At 40.3% G+C, this 9,977-nt stretch overlaps 1 protein-coding gene across 2 annotated transcripts in view; it reads left to right on the top strand.

Moving 5' to 3' along the window:
• Positions 1-230: 230 nt before the first annotated feature.
• The window catches only part of Tcea1 (transcription elongation factor A1), a 31,204-nt gene continuing 21,457 nt past the window's right edge, over positions 231-9,977 (top strand). Inside the window, exons 1-2 of one of the 2 annotated variants that reach the window (XM_048358431.1) lie at positions 231-502; positions 7,781-7,843. In XM_048358431.1, coding sequence (XP_048214388.1) covers positions 440-502; positions 7,781-7,843 — 126 coding nt within the window. In that variant the 5' untranslated portion in view covers positions 231-439. The remainder of the gene's footprint in view (positions 503-7,780; positions 7,844-9,977) is intronic. The other variant, XM_048358430.1, reaches the window with a different exon arrangement.

Below are 9,977 nucleotides of genomic sequence, written 5' to 3'. Positions count from 1 at the left end.
TCCACCTCTCCGGCCGGCGGGGTAGAGACCTGAAGGAGAAATCTCGCGGGGCGCCGAGGGGAGCACGCAGCCTCCCCCGCCCCACGCCCTTCCCGCGGGCGGGAGCCGCGCGTCAGTCCAGTGGGCGGGAGCAGAGAGCGTCGCGCGCCAGGCGGGAGTCTGCTCGCCCCGCCTCTCCCAGCCATCGGCGGTAGATTGGTCGCTCCTTTTCGAGGCGCGCGGCGCGCGACTGGCGGTGCCTGCGGCCAGAGCCTTCGTCTCGGTCCCAGCGGCCGCGGGCTGGTTTGTGGGAGGAAGGGCCTAGGCCCGAGCCCGAGGTGCCGGGGTCGCCGACCGGACCGGACCGCACCGCTGAGGCCCGCTTCCCGCTCTCCTCTGTGCCAGTGTCGCCTCCTTCCCGTCTGCACCTGGAAGGGCTCGGGGAAGGCCTGCCGGAGCCATGGAGGATGAGGTGGTTCGCATTGCCAAGAAGATGGACAAGATGGTGCAGAAGAAGAACGCGGTGAGTGCGGCGGGCGGGCCGGGAGCGAGGCCGCGCGGGCCGGGCCGCCGCTTGCGGAATCTTCCCGGCGTCGGCCCCACGACGCCGGCCCGGGTTCTCACCGCGAGCCCGCCCCGGCCGCGCCCGCGTCAACGGAGGGGCGTCGGGCCGGGCCCCGCGCTCCCGGGTCGGCCCGCGGACCGGTGCTCTCCTCGCTGCCGTCCGCGGAGGGGGCGTCGGGCCGGCCGCCGGCCGCCGGGCCTCGCGCTCCCGGGTCGGCCCGCGGACCGGTGCCCTCTTCCCCGCCGTCCGTGGAGGGGCGTCGGGTCGGCCCCCGCGCTCCCGGGTCGGCCCGCGGACCGGTGCCCTCCTCTTCCCCGTCCGAGCTTCCTCGAGTCAGGAATTGGGCCGGTTCCCCTCCGAGCTTAACTTGCAGCGTAGTAAAAGCTAGCCAATGTCATCTGCCCGGTAGACGGGAGAGCCCGGAGGCCTGTCGGGGGGAGGCGCGCCGCCTTCGCCGGGGATTTGCGACCCGACAGCAGATTGCTAACGTGTGGATCCACGGGGTCTTCTTCGTGGAAAAAAGGCTGAACTTGCGCGTGGTTATCTCAGCTGTGCCACAGGCACATTCATCACTTAAGAAAATAAAAAATAAAATTTGGCAGGGTCTTGGAAAGTGGCTAAACGGTTTTTTTGTTTGTTAGTTTTTTTTGGTTACTTTGGTTTGTTTGCCTCTTTCAGGGATAGACTACAAAGACCTCTGATTAAGAGCGTAGTTTAACCACGGTAATGCTGCCGGTAAACGAGATGCAGACAAGTTTCATTTCTGGGTACTGGCATCTTGCCCTGGGTGTGTGCTTATGTGACCATGTTCTTTTGTGATTTATACGCGATCCGCATACCACCAGTTTCTACTTTTTTGGGGGGTGGGGGGCTACCTGTGAATGCCATTTGCAAGCCCCTTGCTCCAAAATAATTTGTTTTCAGTTTAAATTTGCACAATTTCACCTGAACTTGCTCCTCTGCGTCCAACACATCTCACAAATATTTGAAATAATTCTCTCATCTATGAAATGGTTCCATACCATGCTATATGAAAAAAGGTGAAAGAATTGTTCTGGTTGGCATAGCGCTTTAGAGTTAAGCCATCTGTGCAAAATGCTTTTGTAACTCACAACACAGACATGGACATATAAAATGTGTCCCTTTTCCAGATTGAGACTGATTCAGAGGTTAAGTTCCCTTGTATATGACAAGTACTGTGTAGTGTGCATTAAGGGAGTAGCCAGGGTTTCTAGTGGACATCGTCACTGCCAGACTAGGAATTAGTGTTAATACTAAATCCTTAGGGCTTCTCATGTACTCTGTTCCTCTTCCTTCAACAGGTGCATTGCCCAGGATTTAATTTTATGCCCTTATAATCGGTATTTGCAATTTTAGCCATTTAAAGTAGTTCCTGCTTGTTTTCTGTTCCTTATATGAACCTAGGCTGTTTATTTTTTTCTTACTGATTTGGCCCTTTCATTCCCCACTTTAAATGATTTGCTGTTACTTTGATTCAATTGGGAATGTTTTCTTCTCTGCCTGAAGGTCTTTAGACTTCCACAGATAAAGTTTGTAGGGGAAAAGAAGGGTATTTGATTTTTCCTGTAATCAGCGTGGGAAAGAAGGAGTGCATAAACTCCAGGTAATCCTCAAATTCTATTTTTCATCTCAAGTCCAAGTTTTTCTCATAGTTCAAAACTTCAATATGAAAACTTGCTAAAAAAAAAAAAAAAAGGTAAAATTGACGCGCCTCCCCTCCCCCATTTATATTTCAAACTCAGACAGGCTGATGAAATATAGAGAAAGGTCAGGATGACTCTCTTTTCCCTTCCGCAAAGTACATAACCCTTCTAAATGTTGAGTAATTTGACAAAAGCTGTTTTAGTGTGGGAAGATAGGTAGGTAGGTAGATTGATTTGTCCTGTCCCCTTTTTAAATCTGTGGTTTCTGATTTTCTTTCTTGAGTTGGTGTGTTGTGGTTTGTTCTTTTTTCTTCTTTCTAGTTGTGTGTGTGTGTGTGTGTGTATGTGTGTGATACAGTGTCTAGTTAGGTGTAGTACAAGGATCTCCAAAGCTCATGTGGAATACTCTTGGCTCAACTGAGATTGTGTAAATCATCTTGCCAAACAAATGAACCTTTTTTTTTTCCTGGTTAGTTGGAGATGAGTCTCAGATTTGTCTGCACTGCTTCACAATCTCACTGCTTAGATCTCAGCCTCCTAAGTAGCTAGGGTTACAAGTATGAGCCACTGTTGCCATGAGCTATAAAAATGTTTTTGTATTTTTACACATTACAAATGAAATTTGCTATTCAGAAATGGTTGTCAAGTTTGAATGCAGTTACAGGATGTCGTTTTGTTTTTAATAAAGCTGTAGATATCACAAACAAAACCTGCTACCACCTATTGGGCTGTTACTCTGATCCAGGTATTTTGCTAAGGATAGTACTTATCTACTTTATCTCATTTGTTGCTCACAACATTACAAGGTAAGTATTATCCCTACCCTAAAACTGAGAATTGAGAAACTGAAAACTCCCCCAAGAATTGAATGTAAATACACTTACTTAAAATGTTTTCTCAAGGGTATTTGAGAATGTTGTTACAGTAGAAGTAAATACTTGTAATAAACTTCACCTGTCTCTTGTGCAGGCCTTCTGTTTTGTTTATTTAAGTACTAAGGATTGAAGTAGTGTCTCACTAATGTTAAGCAGTGTTCTACCATTTGAGCCATACCCCCCTCCATTTTTTTTCGTATTTTGTTTTTGAGCTAGTGTCTAATGTTATCTTTGCCAGCTTCAAACTTAAGATCCTCTTGCCTCACACTCCTTAGGGTTAGGGTTATAGGTACCATTCCTGGCTCCTTTCTCTGTTTTGATTTTCCTTTGTGTTACAGAGTTTGACCATTTCACTTACTCCTCTGAGTCAGTGTATTTCTTATGCTTACCTATCTGTATACAAGAAGCTGAAACTTGAAAAGGTCAAGGAACACTGACAAGCTCTTATATATAATTAGGAATTGACAAGAACATGGATTTAAATCTCAATCTGTTATATGTATATAGCTCTCAATTGTAAGTCCTCTATTCCTCTTTAAAAAAAAAAATCTCCTTGAGATGGGAGTGTTTGTCTGCTGGTCTTGTGTATACTGGGCTCTCAGTAAAAGTTTGAATACTATATTTTATAAAAGCACTTATATCTGTTAATGGATACCAACCAACAATGTAATAAAAATTGTAAGATAGCTGTCGTTCATTTTTCAGCCAGTGCTGTGAATGGAATATGGCTTTGGAAGTTGAGTTTTTCTTTCTCTTGCATCATTATCCATAGTCAATGCTGCAATCTAGTAGACTTGACATTTGGAGGTAGGTGATTGGGAAGATAGAATACAGCTTCTTGTTTGGTAATGCTGTTTGCTTGAGTTCATAGAGCAGACTGACATTGGTTAGCTACTGGATAAAAAGGGCAATGGTGTAAAATCAGGGGCTTATAGTATTTTGTTTGGGGTTAGGTTTTTTGGTTGTTTTCTTTTATAGTGCTGGTAATTGGACATCAGGCTTTGCTAGAAAAGTATTGTACCAGTAAGCCATATCCCTGACCCCTATATTTCTTGTCCTTGCTGTTAATACTTCCTGGTATGACTTGTGCAGGTCAGTTGCAATTTCTTGGTTGAAGTTCCTTTCTTTGGATACTTGATGATTTGACATATAATATATATTTTTTTTTTTGGCCAGTCCTGGGGCTTGGACTCAGGGCCTGAGCACTGTCCCTGGCTTCTGCTCAAGGCTAGCACTCTGCTACCTGAGCCACAGCGCCCCCTCTGGCCATTTTCTGTATATGTGGTGCTGGGGAATCGAACCCAGGGCCTCATGTATACAAGGCAAGCACTCTTGCCACTAGGCCATATCCCCAGCCCCAAAATTAAGTTAAATTCCCTAAAGCCAGAAGGGTTTCTTTCTTAGTCTGTGCTCTGTCCTCAGCACAGAACAGAGCTTAGTATGTAGCATTAAGAATGGTTGTTGAGACGCAGTAATTTGATAGAAATGGGGGTAGACCTTACCTTTTCTAGTTAGTAATCATGTGATCATATTCAAGTTTCCTGACATACCTTGGTTTTGATTTTCTACCTGCAAACCTGTGTCTCTGGGGTCTATTTTGAGGGTTGGAAAGAGAGAATACATGTAAAGTATTTAACATAACCAAGTGTGCACAGTAGCACTACTCAAAGATAGATTGTCCCTAAATCAGTGTATAGTCATCTGCTTTTTGCTAATTTTACTCACTCAGATAATCATAGTTGTTTTTTTTTTTAAAGAACTTTGAGTAAAATATTTATCTTAACTGGCTAGAGTACATGATGACTATGAGGGAAGGTTATAGTAGCTTTATCCTATGATTGATAGCTTTTCCTTCCTGTTATATATAGCCTATATTTCTAAACACTATCTCATTAAAGATGTTTGAGTAAACAGGGAAAGTAACAAAAATATTGCAAATCTATTTCCTCTTAGTAACTTAAGCTGTATGTCACATTTTTCATGTCTTAAAATAATCTACTTCATATATGGCAGACAGCATTATTTATATACGCTTTGGAGAGACCCTGTTTTTTAAGGAACGCCTTTAAGTGTTGATTTTTTCCTTCCTGTGTTCATCTTTAAATCTAGGTCTTTGTCTTCTGATTTGAAGTAGATCTGAGAGTCTATGGAGATGTGGATAGGAAAAAAATGTTCCTAGTAGATAGAGGATACCAAAGTAGTCAATCAAAACCCTTGGGGGTCTGATATATTTGGTATTTCAAAATTTTCAGGTTTTATCGAGAAGATGCAGTATGTTATCATATATTGTGTAAATCTCATGGTTGGAATGTAGGCAGTTCCTTGTAAACAGACATTAATGTTTCTGTAGTGAAATACTGTACTCTAGGTGGGATAAATAGTAGAACAAGTAGAACATAAGTAGTTACATCTCTTGAAGTTGTTTTGCTTCCCAGTGAGTTCATTAAAAACCTATGAAAGAGCTGGAAGCATGACTAAAGTTCTAGAGTACCTGCTTAGCAAGCTTATGGCTTTGAGTTCAAACAACAAATCACCAGAACAAAACAAAACTAAAACATCTAAGAGAGGATGGAGATGCGGCTCAAGTGATAGAACACTTGCCTAGCAAGAGTGAGACCCTGAGTTCAACCCTAGTACTGCCTCTACCTCCAAAAAAGCAAACCAAAAAAGCTGTAAGAAATGTGCCTATTTATCTTGGGTTTTGGGTTTTTTTGGGAAGATTTTGGTTTGGGGATATACATGTGTTTGTATTTGCTCATACAAAAAGTGCAATGGAAATTTTTGTTAACTAATAACTTCTAAGTCAACATCATTTTCTTCTATAACAATATTTTATGGTTTTTTAGTTCCTTCTAAATAGGAAGAATTTATAGAATTTCACATCAGGAAGGATCAAAAAGCTATGAATTAATACAATCCCTTACCACCTGTTTTATAATTCTTCTTGAACTTAAATTTTTATTTATGAAGTACTGGGATACACTATTGGGAGAAGAAAAGTTAATACTATCTGGAAGGCCTTCAGATGAGAAAAAAAATCACATAACTGGAAATTTTTCTTGGTTTTACATTGATGAAATGTAATACCATGCAAGTTCTTGCTTCCCTTGCTCTTTAGGATACATAGTGTTTCATTGATTTGTGTGATTTTCATATTTTAGTCTTTTGGAAAGGAAGATGAGTTTATACATTGGCCAAATGCTTGTAAGTGGTGTATTTTCACAAACAACATCAGATCTAGCATCAAATTTGCAGTTGATGTCTTTGGTTCAGAAGAACATCTAAAAGACATTAGTGAAGTACTCACCCCAAGGAATGACTGAATAACAGAGTGCAGTGAAGAATGGCTCCTCATAACACAAAGCAGCATGTTAGCTCTTTTTTAATGGATTCTTTTGTGTGTGCTTATGTTTTTTATTTTTTCCTTTTCGTGTCAAAGTCTTACTTTGTAGCTTAGGCTGGCCTCCAGCTTGCCATCTTCTTGGCTTAGCCTCCCAAGTGCTAGGATTATTGTGCACCACCATGCCTGGTCTATCACTAATTCTCTTAGAACAGTTTTGCATCGTGGGGTAAATAGAGAGAATGTAGAATCTGAGTCAAAATGTTTCATAAATAAGCCTCTGTCTGAATGTGAAATAGTTTCAGCAACACTTAAGCTTTTTTATTGATACTTTCTATTTTGCATATGCAAAAGGTGATACATAACTTCAATTCTAAAAGAGTCTTTTTGATAAGCAATATTTTTAAAAAGTTGCAAGAAAACATTGTCAAGAACTGGAGGTGTAGCTTAAGTGGTAAAGCACCAACTGTGAATGAAAACAAGGCCTGCAGTTTGAAAAGATAAAATAAAAATTGTCATAATTTAAGGTTTTTCTTTATTTTTGGTATCTGTAATAATATATGTTCAAATATAGTACATTAAGTGCACATTGTGTTAGTTGAAATATGAGATTAAATGAATATCAAATTGAAATGCTTGATCAAAAAGTGTAGGTGGCGCTATTACTTCTTACCTAACTTTTTTTTTTTTTTTTTAACGAGGTGCTTTCTACAATTTTTCCATGGGTCTTGGTACTTCTATCTTGATCATTACATGGGAGCTTTTGATCCCAATAAGAACTGGAAATAGACAGGCATATGAGCTTAACACAGATCTTAATTAAGAATTTTCTTTCAGAACTTGTTCTTTACTTCTATGCAAGAACCAGGTAGATAGCAGTGTTCTTGTGAGACTGTAAAATATAGACTGGAAGATACAGAGACCAAATGTCAATTCTGCATCCCCTCTCAGAAAAAGATGCCCTTTTCCATTCTCCTTCTACTTGAGTGAATGCTAGAGGAACTGCAACATCTATGGGATCCACTTTCTCAGAGTTGACTCCTTCCTTAGGCAGGTATTCTCTATGGGAACCTGAGTATGTTATACCACTCCAGGAGGAGTCTTACATTTCTTCTCAATATACATATTAAACCACTACTGAAAAGAAACTTTCACAGAACAATATACACCATTTAATTAACAAGTGCTAGTCATAACTCATTAAGTTGATTTTTATGATCCTTAGTGATCAACCCTGTTTGAAAGACTATGTATGTGTGTATGTACATATATTCATCTTTGTTTTTACATGAGTTATTTGCCTTCCTAATATCTTCGGAGCCATAGGAATTCAATATGGACTTATTTTGTTTTATAGGCTGGAGCATTGGATTTGCTCAAAGAGCTTAAGAATATTCCCATGACTCTGGAATTACTACAGGTATGTATTTCTATGAATAATAGTTTTTAAGTTGGTAATTGTAAAATACTGAAACATCTTTAGTACAAGTTCTATTATGATGTAGATCATTAACTTCTATTTTTTTCTGAAGATGGCATCATACATCAATGAACTCCTAAACTGCCATTATAAAAAAATACTTTCTCAAGAAGAATAAAATGTAAATCTCCAAGGTTGACAGGGAAATCTCAATATGAGATGGCGTTGTACTTGTGGCCTTGATTTGATCTTTCAACATTTTGATTCCTTGGTCTGTCCTCAATAGTTGCTGCCAGCCTGACATTAGCCTCAGGGTGGGATGGTTGGTTATTAGTCTTTTCCCTTTGTATCACAGCCAAGTATGTAAGACATTTGAATGTTTAGTAGACATTACATAGATTTATTACTGAATTCTTCATCTTCTTTTTTTTTTTTTTGGCTGAGACCAGGACTTGATCTCAGTACTTAATGCTTTTGCTCATTGGCTAGTGCTCTACCAACTATGCCATACCTCCAGCCCCCTGAATTATTTTAATGTTCTATTAAAACTAAAAACATAAAGCCAAACCACTAGCAATAAATTGGTCAGTAACTCAACTCTGCTATTTGTCCGTTATACATGTCTTATTATAAATGAGTGTCTTCCTTGATATTTCTTATTTCATTAAGTCAGAATTTAGGAATCACAGGAATGTATGATATGGTAGGTTATTTATTTTCACTATTGTCTAACTGAAATTGAACACATTTCAATTTTGAAGACACTAAAATGCAATTATATTAGTAGCATTTATGGGTGTAACTAGAAGAAATCGCAAACACTTTGCTCCAGTTAACTTATAGTTGTTGGAAATGTATTAAGTCCATTTTTGCTCGTATGGCTATTACACCTTTACTAGCTCTTACTTCATACTTTAATAAGGGAGCAAGTATGTTAGTATATTGCATTTTGAAATGTCCAATGTTGTTCCCAGGGTTGTTTTGGCTGCTTCGGGTCCCTTGAATTTCTGTACTTTAGGGGAAAAGCTTTTATGCACAAAAGGCAGTTTTGCTATAGGCATTGCCTTGAACTTCATTAGTATTTACTCTTTTTTTTTTTTTTTTGGCCAGTCCTGGGCCTTGGACTCAGGGCCTGAGCACTGTCCCTGGCTTCTTCCCGCTCAAGGCTAGCACTCTGCCACTTGAGCCACAGCGCCGCTTCTGGCCGTTTTCTGTATATGTGGTGCTGGGGAATCGAACCTAGGGCCTCGTGTATCCGAGGCAGGCACTCTTGCCACTAGGCTATATCCCCAGCCCAGTATTTACTCTTAACATTTAAGTCTTCCAATCGTACAACATAGATGTCTTTTTATTTATTTAGGTCATCTTTGATTTTTTTCTCCCAATATTTTTAGTAGCTATATGTTTCTTATGTGTGTGCATATTATATATGCTTTATAGTAGCTGTATAGTAAAAATACTGTATAGACTTCTACTAAAGGTTTAGTGACTTGACTAGAAGCATAGTCCATTGGGTAGAGTGCTTGCTGATCAAGTGGGACAGTCCTCTGCACTGAGTAGGGGGTAGTTTTGCTTGATGAAGTGGCAACCTTTCAATCACCTTGGCAAAAACTAATTGAGTGGTCATGAAAGAGGTTTTTCTTCTGGAAAATTGTTTGCTGTGATGTTAAGGTGTCTATTAAGTTTAGTCCTCATTCTTTTTTGCTTCCATATCAGTATGGAGCAGATTCCCTTAGTTTGACTCAGGTATAGCTCTCTGTCTTTGCCAAAGTATATTGTATATTGCCTTTCTAATTGAACATCTGTTGCTCCATAGAAACTTTGTGCCAAGGATCATGACTTCTCGTTTAGTACATCAATAGTGTCAATAGTGTATAGCTTATCTTAAAAACTTTTATTGCTTATATGGTCGACTGTTTAACCACCTAGTCTCCAGTGTGCAAACAGCTTTGCACACTGAATAGTTTTTAATAGTCCACCTATTATATCTTTTTGGAAACAGGCCCTAGAGTTTTCAGATTTTTGTTTTATTTTTTGTTGTCAGTAGTGTAACTTGAATTCAGGGCCTAAGCATTGTCTCTTGGCTCTTTTTCCTCAAGGCTAGCACTCTACTACTTTTAGCCACAGCTCCACT

Source organism: Perognathus longimembris, chromosome 12 (assembly GCF_023159225.1).
Source record: "Perognathus longimembris pacificus isolate PPM17 chromosome 12, ASM2315922v1, whole genome shotgun sequence".
Taxonomy (NCBI): Eukaryota; Metazoa; Chordata; class Mammalia; order Rodentia; family Heteromyidae; genus Perognathus; species Perognathus longimembris.
The sequence above is the reverse complement of the archived record's forward strand: the minus strand, read 5'-3'. Positions and strand labels throughout refer to the sequence as shown.